Source organism: Manis pentadactyla, chromosome 3 (genome assembly GCF_030020395.1).
Source record: "Manis pentadactyla isolate mManPen7 chromosome 3, mManPen7.hap1, whole genome shotgun sequence".
In the NCBI taxonomy this organism is placed as follows: domain Eukaryota; kingdom Metazoa; phylum Chordata; class Mammalia; order Pholidota; family Manidae; genus Manis; species Manis pentadactyla.
In genome coordinates this window covers 214,289,120-214,306,122 of record NC_080021.1, presented here as the reverse complement: position 1 = coordinate 214,306,122, position 17,003 = coordinate 214,289,120, and the positions used below count along the sequence as shown (strand labels likewise).

General features: G+C 54.0%; 1 protein-coding gene across 12 annotated transcripts; it reads left to right on the top strand.

The window, feature by feature from the left end:
• On the top strand, positions 1 to 16,994 carry ST6GALNAC6 (ST6 N-acetylgalactosaminide alpha-2,6-sialyltransferase 6). 12 transcript variants are annotated; one of them, XM_036913824.2, is made up of 8 exons: positions 1 to 385; positions 1,616 to 1,720; positions 7,822 to 7,888; positions 8,771 to 9,110; positions 9,720 to 9,899; positions 11,902 to 12,308; positions 14,735 to 14,842; positions 15,512 to 16,994. In XM_036913824.2, exons 4-8 carry the CDS (start codon positions 9,045 to 9,047, stop codon positions 15,720 to 15,722), a joined length of 972 nt encoding a protein of 323 aa, XP_036769719.2. In that variant the 5' UTR covers positions 1 to 385; positions 1,616 to 1,720; positions 7,822 to 7,888; positions 8,771 to 9,044; the 3' UTR covers positions 15,723 to 16,994. The 12 variants fall into 12 exon arrangements, with proteins under 12 accessions (XP_036769719.2, XP_057355049.1, XP_057355051.1 ...); XM_057499064.1 differs by lacking the exons at positions 1 to 385; positions 1,616 to 1,720 and adding exons at positions 5,023 to 5,135; positions 6,134 to 6,315; XM_057499066.1 differs by lacking the exon at positions 8,771 to 9,110.
• Positions 16,995 to 17,003: the final 9 nt, after the last annotated feature.

Sequence of the window (17,003 nt, the reverse complement as noted above, 5' to 3'; positions counted from 1 at the left end):
TGATTCTTCCCCAGAAGCCTGCCTCCTTCCGCACCAGGTCAGGGGATCTGGCCCCCTGGAAGCACTTAGGAAACGCCCCAGCTCAGAGATTTCCTTGGGACCCCTGCCCTGCCCCTGGTGGGAGGAGAATCTGGGGCCTCCCAGTGGGAGGACACAGCTCAGGGTGGGAAGTAAATTCCTCTACTGCACGTCATCTGCCTGGTCCTTGGTCAAATTCCAGGAACCTTGCCAGTTAAATTCCTTATTAACTCTGGAGTTGGTTATACTGCAAGAAAGGAAGGTGGAGGCCGCCCCAGGCTCTCTTTCTCTCATTTCTGTTGCCTTACCTGTGAAGTGGGGCAAGCAGACCCACCAACAAACCACAAGGGCTTGCTGCCCCTGACAGGTGAGAAGCCAGGGCTGAGCCACGATGCCATCCCAGGGCGAGAGCTGAGCCCGAGGTCCTGGGCCCTGCACCAGAGGGCTGGAGAGAGCCCGTGAGGGCTGCGCCTCCCTCCCTTCCCTCCCTCCCTCCCTCCTTCCTTCCTCTGGGGACCGGGACAGTCAGGAGGACCAAGGCACAGGACCTCAGGCCCTCAGCTGGGAGGAGCCCTGGGGTCCTGGCTCCCAGCACCAGGGGTCGGGGCCCAGTTCATGGGCATCTGACCTGGGCGGTGCCCAGGGTCCTATACTTAGAATAATGCTCTGGTGTCAGACTTGAAATTACTAATGTATTTTTTTGATGAGCAGCCAGACATTTTCATTTTGTACTGGATCCCCACAAATTATGTAGCCAGTCGTGGCAGGGAGTTGGGGTGACTTCTCAGGAGTGGCTGGAGACCTGGCACTTGGCCCACACCTTGCCTCCCCCTCCCCAGTACTGGCAGGCCCAGAGGCAATGCAGGTGTGGGAGGAAGAAGGAGCGCCCTGAGCTGGGAGGCAGGAGCGGTGCCGCGGGAGGGATGGGCTGGCTGCCAAGCCACAGCTACTGGCCTGGCAGGGGCGGGCCTCTCTGAGCAGCTGTGAAATAGAGGTAAGGGTGGGATGTAACCTGGCAGGCAGGGGGCTGGTGGGGGGAGCGTGCTGGCTCGGAGAGAGGGCTCTGGAGTCAGACCCGGCCTCATTCTGGCTCCACGTTGTGCTGGAGGGACCCCAGCAAATGAGTGCCTCTTTCTAGGCCTGTTTCCTTATCTGTAAAGGGTATTAAAGTAGTCTCCACCTTCAAGAGATTGTACAAATTCAGAGGTGGCACCTGTGAAGTGCCTGTCCCCAGGACTGGCGCTTGATACTTGGGAGCCATCAATTTTAGTGGGTGGCCCTTCCTCACCTGGCTCTACCCTACTTGAGTGTGGCAGATGGGTACCAAGACCTCGCCCCCCGTCGGCTGTGTCTCTGCTCACAGCCTCTCCTCGGTCTCCAAGGCTCAGGGGCTCCTGGTTCTCAAGGGATCCAACTCAACCCCTCCCAGGAAGTTGTCTCCTCCTGCTGCTCCGTCCCCTGGGAGATGCCGGCCCAGTGCACAGAAGTGCCTCTGTCCTGGCCCTGCCCCTGGGTTGGGTGTTTACTGCTGGGGTGGCCCAGTTACTGTGTCCTTGGGTGGTGACCTGGCAGCAGTGATGCACAGGTATTTCCCCAGGCAGAGGAAGGCCATCCCTGGCTGGGCTGGGACTCGTTCAGGGCCTGCTGAAGCCTCTCGGAGGACCCCCTTCCCAGCCTCTGCAGTTCCTGCAGCTTCTAGGAGGTGAGTTGGGGGCAGGAGCCTCCTCTCAACCCAGAGGAGTGTCATGGTGTGGTTGGGGTGCTTTGCTGTGCAGCCCCTCTGTGGGCATCTATTTTTCTGTCCACACCCTGGCTCCTCTGTCCCCTCAGGTGGCCTGCTGGGGGGCCCACCTACTTCCTCCTGAGGCCAGAGGGGAAGTTAGGTGAGCCTCATAGCCTGGAGGTATCTTAAGGGGCCTCTCTCCTCAGAAGGAACTTGGGGCCAGGCCAATAACTCACACTCAAGCCTCTGTAGCCAGATGAGGAAAAGAACATCTTCCAGGTACTGGTGGGCCCCTCTGTCCAATGTCACCGGGACTGGCCTGACCACTCCAGCTCTGTTCGTGAAGAACCAGGCTCCGGTTCCAGATCCACTGTCCAGGTCTTGAGAACGGGCACTTGCGGAGCAACTACTTTGTGCAGGTCCTCACCTGAAGTGGCTTTCACCCCCCTTTCTCCAGGGGCCTGTCCCTTGGGTTCCTTCTCTGCCAGAGGGAGAGAGGCTGGAGTCTCCAGGCCTGGCTCGCACCCTGGCTCTGCCTAGGATCTTTGGGGTGTCTTGGGTAAATCCTGTCCCCCTCTATGGGCCTTCATTTCAGTCTCTGTAAATTGAGAGCTGGGGTGGCAGGTGAAGGGGTCTCTGAGGGCTCTTTCCAGGACCCCATGGAAGGAAAAAATTGTTAACGGTGCAAAGACTGCTAAGGGGGTAAGGTGGAGGGGTTACATCCAGGATCCACCCTGGGGCAGGAAGGGCTTAAGCAGAGGCCATCTCTCCCAGATTATGGGGCAGCGATGCAGGGCGAGGACAAGCCCCAAGCCAGGTTAAGGAGTAGCACCAATATTGGCCAGGCTACCCATCCATGAAGGCCCTGGTGTGGGTATGGGGCAGGCCTGGGGCTTTGGGGGAGAACAGCTTGTGGGTTATTCAGCAGACAGGCCTGGGGAAATCCCAGCTCAGTGTGCCTCACTCCTCCCTCCCTCTGGAAAGTAGGGCTAAAGTAGTACCCATCTCATAGGTTATTTTAAGGATTCAGTGATGTGTGTCTGCAAAGTGCTTAGCACAAGAGAAAGCACCGGACACATAGGAGCCGTTGTTTTCCTTATCCTCATCATTGTTTGCGTCGTTGTTCTTGGGGCCAGGAAAGGAAAGCTGCCCTAATGCAGAGCCTCCTGGAGTAATCCTGGCCTGCAGACATGGGATGCCTAAAGAGGAAGCTCCCCGAGCTGGGTTGCTCCACCCTCTTGCAAGTCCAGGTCATTGGCCTGGGCAGGGAGAAGGGCTGGGGACAGGATGCCCCCACCCTGATACAGCCTCCAACCTGCCCGCTAATCTCAGGCACGGAACTCCCCTTTCTGAGCCCCCAGGTGTTGGGTTCACCAGGCTTCCTGCCTTACTGCACTGTCCCTTTCTCTGTGGTTTTCTGTCCGGTGGCCAGTGGTCCCAGGCAGAGGGACAGGAATCTGGAATCCACCTTTGACCCTCCCCACTCCCCCCAACTGCCTGGTGGGCAGTGTCTCCACAGCCTGGAGGCTGGACCTTGGGGGCTTTTGAGTTCTGTTTTAATTAAAAACGAACTGATACTAAACAAATTAGTCCAGGGCAAGCAACCTGGAAGTTTATATAGAACAAAAAAGGAAGATACTGCACCCACCCCTTCTCCTGCACATCCGCATCACACAAACTACTGCCAGTGGTGCCATGTGGATTCTTCAGACACCTGTGTATGCATTTACAAACACTTATGCATAGGTAGTTGTACTTTTTTAAAAAAGGAATCATGCCGTATGTGATTTTTTATAAAGTATATCAAGTTAACCATATCATTAAAAATTTATAATTTTTTTAACTAAAAATGTTTTTGAATATAAACACAACATATGACCATTATCTTAAGCTCTTTGGAAAATACTGTTAAGCCTAAAGAAAAATGGCAGCATCTAATCTCATCCTTCCAGAACTAACCACTATTAATCACTGTGATAGGCAAAACGTATCTCATTTTTTCACTTTACTTTTTAAATACTGTGATACACACAAATGACAGCATGTACCGTACTGTTAAGTTATAAAAAAATATTATAATGAACCTCTTGAACCCAGGCTCCACCTAAAGACCAGACCCATTACTGGAACTGCACACCTGTGTTCCCTCCCCTCCTTCCGCATCCCTGTTTCCCCCCCTGAGATAACTATTTTTGACTTTTGCCTTTAAAACTTTAATCACTCTGATACACAAAAGATGTCTCCTGTCCCTTGCTATGACAGGTGGCCTACTGCCCTCTGTCTGCTTAAACAATATATTGTACATTTTGTCTTCTTTCTCATTCCTCAGGTCCCTAAGATCCACTCACGTAATTGTAGCTCATTCATTTTCCCTGCTATATGATATTCCACACCGAGACTGCACCACGATGTGTAAAAGCCCTGCTGATGGTTCTATGGGCTGTTTCCAGTTCTTTATTTCAAGTAATGCTGCTATGAACTCTGTTATGTACATGTGTAAGAATTTCCCCGGGGTATTTTCCCAGGAATGGAAAGCATATTTTTACAACTTCATTTTCCAGAATGATCATAGGGATGCAGTTCTTTAACTTGCTTCCTTCCCTTAAATACCCTGGACATCTCTTCCTGTCAGTAGATATTGATCTGCATTATTCATTTTTGTGGGGCTTGTGCCTTTATTTAACCAGGCCCCAATCACTGCTGCTGAAGCTGTTATTTTTCATTACCACATAAAATGATTTAATGAATATCCCTGTAGCTGAAAGAAGCGACATAACATTTTCAGGCTTCACAATACCCTATGAGGTTGCTCTTCCTATTTTCCGTAGGCAGGGTTAGGGTAGATGTGCTGAGGTCGCACAGCTGGTAGATGGCAGAGCTGGACTTAAATCCAGAGGTGGACCCCTGAGTTCACCCACGGTGACTGGGTGAGGGGCTCTGGAGGCCCGGGCAGGGGGACCCAGGGAGAAACTCAACCAGTTCCAAGTGCAGCGTTCTCTGAGACTCAGTTTCCCCATCCCTATCGTGGTGACAATAAAGCGAGATAGAAGTGGGCCTTTCCTACACTAACGGGCTCCGGAAGGCTGTATGTTCGTTCTCAGCCCGGGAAAGACCGCCCAGAGGAATACACGAGGTGTTCCCTAGGCCGGGGCCGGGGCTCCTGCCCCACCACCCTTCCCCGCCGGCACCGCCCCGGGGCGGAGCCACCTCGGACCCTCGAGGCTCCGCCCCCCTCCCAGGCCTGGACCTGAGCGTTGCCGGCGGCGCTAGGACCCGGCGGGCTGGGGCTGCGGCGGGGCCTGGGCGGCCTGCGGAGCGCGGACCCGGTTCTGGTCTCCCGGAGCCATGTGAGGGGGCGCGGGGGCCGCGGGGGGCCAGGCGCTCCCCGGGCGAGGTGAGCGGGCGCCGCGCGGGGGCGGGGGCCCCGGGGCTCCCCTAGACCCCGCTCATTCTTGGCAACCGCGCCCGGAGATCCCGGTGCCCGAGCCGAAGGGCTGTCTCGGGGTTCACGGGGGCCCCCTGCCGCTGACTTCCCCATTAGAGCTTGGGATTCTGCCGCCGTCCTGCTTCCCATCTCTTCCCAGTTAGGACCAGGGCTCCGGACCCCCAGGAAGACGGGAATTGGGGAGGGAGGGGGTGTCAGCGCAAAGGGGGAGCAGAGGGTGAGTCGCTCCCACCCCCAGGTGGTCCCACCGGCGCGGCGCCCTCCCGCCCTCCTCCTAGCCCTCCTCCCACGCAGGAGGGCTCCCTGGGCTGGGGGAGGCAAAGCCCCCAGACAGAGGGCAGGGGTAGCCCCCACCCTTAGCCCACAGTCCTGCATCGTCCGCCCTGGTACTGGTCCCACCACGTTCCTGGACCTGGGCTCTGGGCTGCCTCCTCCCCAGCCTGAGCTCGTCGCTGCCCGACAGGCCTGCTCGCCGGTACCGGTCCAGGTGCTGGGCCAACACTCCGTGCCTCTGGCTCCTTATGGCCCATGTGGGTCCTCCGGAAAGATCCCGTCAGGCTCAGCCCGTGCAGAGGAGCTGCCCCCTGTAAACAAGGCTCCCCAGCAGTCTCTGGGCAGCCACGCAAGGCACTTTGCCTCTCCGGACCTCAGTCTTCTTATCTGTGAAATGGGGAATAAGAGCCCTTACCACGCAGCGTTGCCTGGAGGGTCTTTGAGTGGTGAAACTTGGCATGGCTCCCTGCACGCTTTCCTTGATGTTAAAGTCGCTCTCTAGGTGTCACAGGCGGAGGTAGTATTTCACTGGCAAACTCATGGTGAGAGGGGCCTTGACCCGTGAATAACCATAAGAGCAACAGCTGCTGGCACTGACTGAGCACTGTCAAGCCCCATCTGCTTGAATCCTTTCAATAACCTTGTGAGTTACACTTATTATTCCCATTTCGCAGATGAGGAAACTGAGACTCAGAGAGGCCACATGGCTTGCCCGAGGCCCCTCAGCCAGTAAGTGGTGGAGCTCTTCACACTCGAGCCTGAGAAGCTGTACTGACCATGGCCTCCTCAGAGCAGGATGGTGACGGGGCTGACCAGGGGGACGGTGGTCCTGGCTGAGGGCACTGCTGAGGCAAAGGTGGGAAAGTCTGGGTGGGCCTGGGAACTGGAGTGCTCTAGTGTGTCTGGAGCAGGGGGCATCTGAAGAAAGGGGTAGGGAGAGGGCAGGCTCAATTCAGAGGCAGCGGGACCTCGGAGGGCCTGGGATGCCAGAGCGTCAGGGCTGACGGGCGCCATCCTGGGATTCTGGACTCCTGGCTCTTGCCCTGACAGGCTGAATCCAAGGACAGGGCTCTCCTTCTTTCCGATGAGCCTGTTTCCTGATCTGTACCTCGGGTCCTGGACCCAATGAGGTACCAGGCCTTGTGGACAGGCCTTGAGGGCCGGTCTGGAGAAATCTGAAACCGGGCTGGGGAAGGGGGAGAGCTCCGGCGGAGAGGGGGCGGGGTTAGGCAGTGGGTGGGGCCATGACCTAACCAATCAGGAGCGGCATGTGGGGAGAGCCTCCTCGGGTCTGAGGTTCTACGGCTATTCTGGTGGCAGTCTGGGAGTAAACAGCAGTTAGGTCAAGGGGCAGAGAGAGTGGTGGCTGCTGGGAGGCCCCTGGAGGGGAGCACTGAGCTGGGGAGCCTCTGGGCTCCAGTTTTTCCCGTTGCACGTTCTCGGTCCCTAGGGTCTTCTGGCCTTAAGTCTGCTGGAGGGGGCCGGACACAAGTACTGGGCACCTCTGTCCACCTTTTGGCAGGTGCCAAAATTGAGATCTGGAGAGGAGCTGGGTCCTGCAAAGATGGGGGTCACTTGGGGAGAGAATAGCAGAGCTGCCTTGTCACTGAGCAGCCGAGGTTGCTGGGTCTGGGCAGGGAGGAAAGGCTGCCTAAGGCTGCATCATCCCCTAGCCCCCGCTCCAGAGGGTGGGATGCAATTATAGCCACTTGATAGATGAGTCTGTGCCCTTAACCCCAAGACCTTACTTGTTTATGATGAAGTCATCCAGCGATCCGTCTGCACAGCTCTGCAGGGAGTGTGCGGCTCTGCAGACAAGGTTTTCTAGCTGCCCTCAGAGAGCTTCCAGTCCACAGGGGAAGTGCCTGGCCCACCGCAGGCTTAGAGGATGAGTGGGCGTGAGCAGGGTGCAGGAGGACGGGTATCCCAGGCAGAGGGGACAGTTTTTGTAAGCCCTGGAAGCGTGTTGAGTGCAGAGGAGTTTGGGGACCTATAAGGAATGTTGCGTTATTCTGGGAACACAGAGATTTAAGGCAGTACTTAGAATAGGGTATGAATGGGGTTCCTTCTGGGTTGGGGGCAGGCCTGCCAACTGCATAGGAGAGCCAGGGTGTGGGGAGGCCCCTGCTCAGGGAGCAGAGTGGGAGAGAGCAAGGGCCCAGGAGAGAGGCAAGGCTGTGGGACCTGAGGCAGGTTCCTGCCCTTTCTGGACTTCAGTGTCTCCATCTGCAAAATAGATATGGCCCTGAGCTGTGACGTCAGGGGTGGGTAGGAGGGCTGGCAGAGGTGGGGAGGGTGTAGACTTTGACCAGCTGGACTGAGGGGAGGGTGCCCAGGCTATAACCCTTTCTGTGGCTTTCAGGTATAACCCCACATCCCTGCCCCCTGGGCCACCTGCAGCCCGCTGGAGAGAGATGAGTAGCAACAAAGTAAGTTCCCCTCCATTTCCTCTCCCCGCCCCTCAGCCTCTTACTTCCTCTGTGAAAGGGCTTCTTTAGACCTGCCCCAGAACCAGGCCGCCACGGCTATCTTCCCCACCGGGAAGCCGCTGATGCCTGGGAGGCCCTGGTTTCAGACCTGCTCTGGCCACTGATCCATGTGGCTTTGGGCAAGCTCCTGCCTCTCTCTGGTCCCGGGTCCACCTCTGTCCTCCTGGGCGTGGCTGGTCCATCCGTGGTGAAGGGCTGGCTGAGAAGGTGACTGTGGAGTGATGTGTAGGGGGTGGGGATGTGGAGGTGGAGGTCAGAGGGAGACTGGGGCAGGGGGCATTGGTCAGTGTCAAAGATGACAGAATGTTGTGAGCATTGCTCCGAGTGTGGCAGGATTCCCCATCATCCATTCATTCGTGTTTTCCTGAGCACCTACTGTGTGCCTGACCCTGCTCACCCCTTCTCTAGGGTCAACTCTCTGCAGTCTTGGCAGAGCCTGAGGATTGGGAGTGGGGTAATGTGGGTGTATCAGTCTGGGTCCAGTTGGGAGAAAGAAACCACACAGTAATTTGAACAGGGAAAGTGTAATATAAAGAATTACTAACAAGAACCAGGCACTGGAGTAACAAGGGATTGGAATTCTAAGGAATACAGGAACAGCAGGTGCAAGAGCTGCCACCACCCCCAGGGCTGAGAGCAGGCTGTGCTGCAGAGGGCACAGCTTTGCCCCACTGGATGGCAGCAGAGTGGTGCTCTGCTGGTGGAAATTGTCATGGATCCACCCTCAAGGAGGTCTGTTCACAGATTACTCCCAGGACGTACTCCAAGTTCTGGACAGAACTGCCCCAGGGAGGGGCAGCTAATGGTCTCTGGGTGTTACAGATGGCTGAGTGCACTGCATGAGCTGAACTCCAGAGAAAGCACGGTCATCAGGAGCCAGAGGCACTCTTCTCCAAAACCGCCTGAAGGTGGTGCCGGAGGGGCCTGCTGAGTGCAGCGCAGTGCTGGCCACTGGCCTCTGGAGTGGGCGGGTGTTGGAGAAGCCACAGACACTGAAGCATGTGCACCAGACCAGGTGCAAAGCCCACAGAACCAGGAAGAAAACTCCTTCCTTCTGGCACCGTCTCTCCAGTGCCCTCTACTGACAAAGCTTAAAATGCAGTTACCTGGCAAAGAAAAACATGTAGAGGGCCCAGATCCACTGTCACAGAGCAGACAAGGGGTATGAACTTGGAGCTGAGAAGCAGCACAGGGGATTCAACACAAGGAGCTAGGATTCCCAGGTCTCACCTAACCTTGCAGACCCTGGGCAAATAAATCTCAGCGGACAGTTTGGATATCAATTTCCTGCCCTGTCAGCCACATATTGTTGCGCCAACTACCCGCACATCCCAATTCCTGACCAGATCCATCCCCTCTAAGTCTGAGTGGTAGACATTCATGGAGAGTTACTGTTAGGGGGAAGACCTGATGCTGTCACTTGGATGTCCCACCTGCATCCAGGTATCCTTCCAGCTGCAGCTGGAGGGGTCCTTCCAACACCCACTTCCAGGCCAATCCAGCAAATCCTCCCTGAGAACCTTCTGTGCTCCAGGCCCTGCCCAGGGATCTGGATATGCCGGGGATGGCTGCCGACTCAGTTCCAGGCTTCGGAGCTCAGGGTCTAATTGGGGGGCCCACAGTTTAGATGCAGTGTGATGGGGCAGTGATGGGGGACATTCAGGGGGCTGGAGGAGGTAGTGCCTGGGCTGGTCTGGAGTGAAGAACAAAAGTTAGCCAGGCGTGGTAGGGGGCAGGGTGGCTGGGCCCTCACCGGCCTCTCCCTCTCCAGGAGCAGCGGTCAGCAGTGTTCGTGATCCTCTTTGCTCTCATCACCATCCTCATCCTCTACAGCTCCAACAGCGCCAGTGAGGTCTTCCATTACGGCTCCCTGCGGGGCCGCGGCCGCCGGCCTGCCAACCTCAAGAAGTGGGGCATCACTGACGGCTATGTCCCCATTCTTGGCAACAAGGTAGAGTGGAACTTCAGGCAACGCCCCGCACCCATCTGGCAGGCGGTCCTCCCTGTCACCCTCCATCCGTGCTCCCACCACCTCCTCCTGCTCCAGCTCTCCTCTCTGCTACCTCCAGCTCATCCCTCCGAAAGGAGAGGGTGGGCCCTGGGAGTCCAGGCCCTGGCCTCCAGTGCTCAGCCCCTTGTTTGCTGTGTGGCCTGTGCCCTGTCCCTGTCTGGGCCTCAGTTCTCTGCAAGGTCCCACCCTTAGTGCTAATATCCTACCGTCTCCTGAGTCAGAATCCCTTTGGGAAGGTGTTTTGTTTTCTCTGATCTCTTTCTCTGCTGCCGAGTGCGCACAGGACTGGGGAACAGGACAGGGTACTTGACCGCACAAACATAGTAACAATAATGGCTGCCCTTGGCCAGTTGCCTGCTGTGTGCTGGGCACTGTGATCAGCAGTCATCCTCACACCAACCCTGTGAGGTCAGCAATGTTCTCTCTCTGGAAGAGGGGGCAAAACTGAGACTCAGAGAGACGAAACCACTTGTCCAAGGCCACACAGCAAGGGCGGGTGGACCAGGGTACTGCCCGACCCCTGCTGAGTTGCAGCTGTGTCAGGAGGCCAGAAGTCATTTCCGAGGCTTCTGTTTGCCTTGAGTAGCCATGAAACTCAGGTTGTATTTCTGGGGTCACCCTGTAGTCCTCTAAGCCTTAATTGTTTTCCCTGGGGTCAGGAAGAAAATTACTGGTCTCAAGCATGGACTTCACATTCTAGGAGGAGGAGGGCTCTCCAAGGCCCTACCAACCTCTCTGTCCTCCCTCACTAACCCCCTAAAATCTGTCAGGGTCTTTGCATACACAGTGTATAGAACCTGGGGCTCTGAACATACCCTCACAGGGAAAGGGCACATTAGTAGGTGTTAGAGACAGAACAACACTTAACTGAGACTTCCTCTATCCTGAGAAGCCCTGGAAGGGAAATAAAAATGGCAGAACCTGGGAGAAAGTGGAGCGGCTTGACTGGGTGATCCAGAGGGAAAGACGCAGAGCTTGGCTGGTAGCTGTCTCTAGTCTGACAGGGGAGGCCAGAAAAATAGAGCTCAGGGAAGGTAGAAAAGCCATCAGTGCAGGTACATGGCACATGTTGCTGGATCTTAGAGTAAGTTGAGGGAAGGCTGCCTGGAGGAAGTGGCACCTGAGCTTAGCCTTGAAGGGTGAAAGGCCATTCCATGGGCAGAACATAGGCCTGAGAGAGCATGTGGTTCCAACCCATCCATTTCACTATTGGGGAACCAGAGGCCCAGAGTGGCTTCTACCCCTTCCTTATTGACAAGATATCTTGTTTGTGGGTGATGTGGAAATGTCCTCAGTGCATTGGGGTGGGTGTCCCCTTTGGGGAGCTGGGCTAGGCTGAGGGTCTGTGGCCACATGGACTGGGTTCACATCCCAGCCGTGCACTCTGCTGTGTGACCTGGGAGACATCCCTGCATGGCTGTCCTGTTCTTTTCCTTAACTCTGCACCAACCAAGTGGCCTTCTTTTCCTTCTCAACCAGCCACAGTCACTCCTGCTTCAGAGCCTCTGGTCTCTCTGGCTTTCCTGCCTTGAGTACTTTTCCCTATGTGGTTCCTTTTCATCCTTCAGGTTTCAGCTTAGAGAGGCCTCCCCAGATGACCTGTCTAGGGTAGCCCCATTCCCGTCACTCTTGATTTCATTTTCTTCCTAGCATGTTTTACTTACCACCTGGCATATTTTATCTTTTACTTGTTCACTGTCTGTCTCCCCAGCTGTGAGCTTCTTAAAGGCAGGAACCGCATCTCTTTTGCTCTTTGCTCTGTCCGTAGTACTTGGTCTTTAGCCAGCTCGCTGTAAATATTTGTTGAATGTTGAATGAATGAGTTTGTGTCTCTGTCTTTAAAATGGGCATAATAATTCCTGTCTCCTGGAGCCTGGTGTACAGAGCACCGGGCCTGGCAATGAGCGATCATGACAATGTTGACTTTCCTTGCTCCCCTCAGACACTGCCCTCCCGGTGCCACCAGTGTGTGATTGTCACCAGCTCTAGCCACCTGCTGGGCACCAAGCTGGGCCCTGAGATCGAGCGGGCCGAGTGCACAATCCGCATGAACGATGCGCCCACCACGGGCTACTCAGCTGATGTGGGCAACAAGACCACCTTCCGCGTAGTGGCCCATTCCAGCGTATTCCGTGTGCTGCGAAGGCCCCAGGAGTTCGTCAACCGGACCCCTGAAACCATATTCATCTTCTGGGGCCCCCCAAACAAGATGCAGAAGCCCCAGGGCAGCCTCGTGCGTGTCATCCAGCGGGCAGGCCTGGTGTTCCCCAATATGGAGGCCTACGCTGTCTCTCCCGGCCGCATGCGCCAATTTGACGACCTCTTCCGGGGTGAGACAGGCAAGGACAGGTACCAGCCTCCTGCCTGCCTCCTTTGACCAGCCCTATGCTCTCTGTCAGCATGCTCTGCCCAGAGGGCCTGTTGCTCCCAGCATGCACTGCTCTGAGGGTGTGGTCACTTTTTGCCACCCTCTGGTCAGGTTCCTATAGGAGTTCTCTTTATGTCCAGCTCTTAGCATGAGTCATTTCCAACATGCTCTGCATGGCCTTTTCTCCCCAGAAGGGTTTCCTCCCAGTGTGCATTGCTCTGAGGGAACAAGGGCTCCCAGCATGCTCTGCTCTAGGTTGCACACTCACTCCTGGCATCTTTCTAGGAGAACTCCCGTAATATGTGTGTCTCCTGGAAAGTGTTGCTTGTCTTCCAGCACGTTTTGCTTTAAGCATACAGTTGTTCCCAGCATGCTTTATTCTAAGGATATGTCATTCCCAGCATGTCTTGCTCTGACTAATCTTCCTAGAAAAGCTAGGCCAGTGCTGTCCAATAGACATATAATGCAAGCCATATATGTAATTAAAGTTTTTATAGCAGCCACTTTAGAAAAGTAAAAAAAAAAAAAGTAAAATTAATTTTAATGTTTTTATTTAACCCAGCATGTCCAACAAACATATAGATCTTATACATATTTTGTTTGATTTATACCTAAATACTTTAAACTTATTGGAACTATTATAAATGGTATTTTAAAAATTTTTTCGGGTTTCTAATTATTCATTGCTAGTACAGAGAAATGTTTGATTTTTGTGTGTTGACCTTCTATCCTATAATCCTGTAAAACTTATTTGTTCTAGGAGATTTTTGTAGGTTCTTTGGGATTTTCTATACAGATGATCATGTTAAAGGGACATGCAGTCAAGGACAGTTTTATTTCTTCCTTTCCAGTCTTTATGTCTCTTATTTATTTTTCTTGCCTTACTGCACTTGCTAGAACTTTCAAAACAAAGTCAAATTGTAGTGGAAGTGATGAGAATAGACATCCTTGCTTTGGTCCCAGTTTTAAGGAGAAAGCAGTCATTCCTCATTGTTATGATGTCAGTATGCTGTTAGCTGTAGGGTTTTTAGCTGCCCTTTATCAGGCTGAGGTAGTTCCTGACTCTTACTAGTTTTCTAAGAGTTTTCATCATTACTGGATATTGAATTTTATCAGATGTTTTTCTGTATCAGTTGATACGGTCATGTGGTTTTCCTTAAGATTCTTAATAGGGTGGATTATTAAATATTGGATCAGCCTTGCACTTCTGGAATAAACTCTACTTAGTTGTGGCATATACTCTTTTTATATATTGCTGGATACAATTTGCTAATATTTTGTTGAGATTTTCTGTGTCTGTGTTCATGAGAGATAGCAGTCTATAATTTTTTTTGTTACTGTCTTTGCCTGGTTTTGGTATCAAGGTAATGCTGGCCTCAGAAAATGAATTGGGACATGTTTCTTCTATTTTCTGGAAGAGATTGTATAGAATTGGTGTTATTTCTTCTTTAAGTGTTTGGTAGAATTTGCCAGTGAAATCATCTGGTCCTAGGTAGGTTTTTTTTCTTTCCAGAAGATTTTAAACTATGAATTCAATTTCTTTAAAAGTTATAGGATATTCAGGTTACCTATTTCATCTTGGGTGAGTTTTGGTAGTTCATGATTTTCGAGGAATTGGCCCATTTCATCTAAGTTGTCAAATTTATGTATGTGTTGTTTGTGGTTTTCTTATTATCCCTTTAATGTCTACAGGGTCTGTGATGTTTTCTCTTTTACTCTTGATATTGGTAACTTGTGTTTTTTCTCTCTTTTTGTCGGTCTTCTGAGAAGTTTATTTTCTTTTTAAACTTTTCAAAGAACCACCTTCAATCAAACATACCCAAAATATTTTCAGTTCAACATGCAATTAATGTAAAAAAATTATCAGTGACAGACTCTACATTCTTTTTTCATTCTATGAAATCCTGAAATCCGGTGTGTATTTTATACTGACAGCACATTTCAACCACATGTGAGGTGTTGCATGTGCACACATGTGGCTAGTGGTGCTCTAGTGGGCAGCACAGCTCTAGGTTCTTGGCTAGTTCTTCTATGCCTTGCTCTGCACTGAGGGACACTCTCAGCATGCCCTTCTCTCATTAGTGTCCCCTTAGGAATTTGCTCCTCGAATGGGCCCAGATGCTTCTAACAAGCTCTACGGGTCACTCCCAGCCTGCTCACCTGTGACTGGTCTCCTTAAGAGTTTATCCCCAGTATGCCCTGTTCCTTTAAAGGAGCTCCCCCAAGTGCCTCATTTCTGCCCAGACAAGCCCTCTGCCAGCATGCCGGGGCTCCTGCAATGGGGCTGGACTGGGGGAACTGAAGCGGGGGGAGGGCCCCGATGGGTGGTGGGAGGAGTTCAGGGAGACTCATGCCCACCACACCCCTGCCTGCAGGCCCCTTCAGGATGGCCCCTCTCCTACCCTAGGGAAAAGTCCCATTCGTGGTTGAGCACTGGCTGGTTCACCATGGTGATTGCGGTGGAGCTGTGTGACCATGTGCACGTCTATGGCATGGTCCCCCCCGACTACTGCAGGTGAGCACCCCCAGGACATCACCCAGCCACTGGCCACAGGAGGAACTGGGAGCCTGGAAACTTTGCCCGGGGGTGCCTTTGAGCACTTCGGTTTTGTGGTATTCCAACTGCTGTGCAGAGACCTGGGCTCCTTGGAGCTACCTCAGGAGCCTCCACTGCAGCTCAGCCAGGGGCCCGAGTTTGCATATTAATAACAACTACTATTACTATTATGTGAAAAGCCCACCAGGTGACAGCTCTTCTTTATGAGTGCTGACCAAGTACCAAGCATGGCTACATTTTTTTTCTCATTTACTCCTCACAGTGACCGTGATGGGTAGGTGCATTATTCTCCCCATTTCATAGGAAGGAAAACTGAGGACGATGTTCTGTAAGTGGCCTAAGTTCCCCACACAAAGAGGTGGGGCCAGGCTCCAAGCCCGTGGTCTTTACCACTACCCTACACTGCCACCCTCTCAGGGCAAGGAAACGTTTCCACTACATTAAAAAAGTTTTATCATCACAAACCTAGTCCCTCCTGTATCCCTTTTACAGATGGGGAACCTGAGCCCCAGGGAGGGGCTGTGATTTCCCTTACTAACATCCGATAGCGAGTCAGGGGCTGGGCAGGGCAAGGGCCCTGCCAGGGCCTGCCCTGCCCTTACGCCCCATCTGCTCTGCCCCAGCCAGCAGCCCCGCCTGCAGCGCATGCCCTACCACTACTATGAGCCCAAGGGGCCGGATGAGTGTGTCACCTACATCCAGAACGAGCACAGCCGCAAGGGCAACCACCACCGCTTCATCACTGAGAAGAGGGTCTTCTCATCGTGGGCCCAGCTGTATGGAATCACCTTCTCCCACCCCTCCTGGACCTAGGCTGCCCTGCCTGTGGGGCTCTTAGGGACAAGGAGAGGGGCTTTCCACTCAGCCACTCAACCAAGGGCCATCGTCCGGCCTGTGAAGGCTGGCCGGAGAGTCTTCTGGCCAATCCAGGCCTTGTAGAAGACTTACCCTCCAGCCAGTGAGGGCTGGGGGGTGTCTCTTGACCAATCAGGGATTTGGGCTTCTATGTGGTTAATCGGGGTGTTAGGGGTACTTCTTGTCCAGTCAGGGTCTAAGCATAGTCAATCAGGGTATTTCTGAGTAATCTGAGGCTAAGCACATGTCCTTTCTCTTGAGGCCTTGGTTCAGGGCCCCAGGGTGGAACCCAGATCACTCCCTATTGGCTGGGACACTGGGGTCCCATCCCAAGCAGCTGGGAACTTCGTGCTGCCCCTTCACTCCCCAGAGCTAAGAGGAGGTTGTGTGAGGGTGGGAGCTGTCTGGAGGCCGGGCCAGGGAATTTTTGGGGTTCTAGGGGTTCCGGAGGCGGGAGGTCAGCATCTGGGTCCTGGCTCCGCCCCAAGTGGCCTTGGACAAACCCCTTGCCCCCTCTGTCACCCTTCTGCCTGTGTCAGGTTCTAATGTGGAGTCTGAGACCCCCTCCCGCCTCCCCCACTGATAGCCTGGGGTCTGTCCCCACAAGGAAAGGCTGGGCCCTTCCAGCACCACCCCTTGCTGGGGCACTCAGCTTCCCTAGGGCCTGGGGTACCCTTCCCCACTGCCTCCTGGAAACTTAAGGGTGTTTTTGTGCAAACACTCCCAGGGTTTGGGAGACTCTGGCAGGAACCCGAAGCAGCTGTTTTCTTAGCCCCTCCACCCAGCTGCCCCTTGCTTGGCTCTTAAAGAGCCAGGCCCCCTTTTCTGTCATCAGCAGTGAGGCTTTCCACCTGTCGGAGGAGCCTTTGGGGCTGAGAAAGGGGAAACCCAGCCAAATGGGGTTTCATGCAGCCTGTTTGTCTGCAATTGCTGGAGTCTTCCAAGGGTCTCCCCAAACTGGGCCTGGGAAGGCTCCAGGGGGTTAGGAGCTGTGCCACCTGGGTTCTGTCCCCTCACTCAACATCAGGCACTTTATTGCTGGGCCTCAGTGGGCTGGGATTGCCTCCCTGCTCTTCCAGAGCCTGGAAGGAAAACTGGAGGGCTTCCTGGAGAAGGCTGTGGAGCGGGAGGGGTCAGGTGGAGGAGGAGGAGGCCAGCAGCAGCCATTGCACACTGGGATTGGGTGGGGGGGCCTGCGACTGCCCCAGAGTTGGTTTTGTATGATTTGTACAGGAATAAATGCATCTAAGCTCTGGCTGTGGTT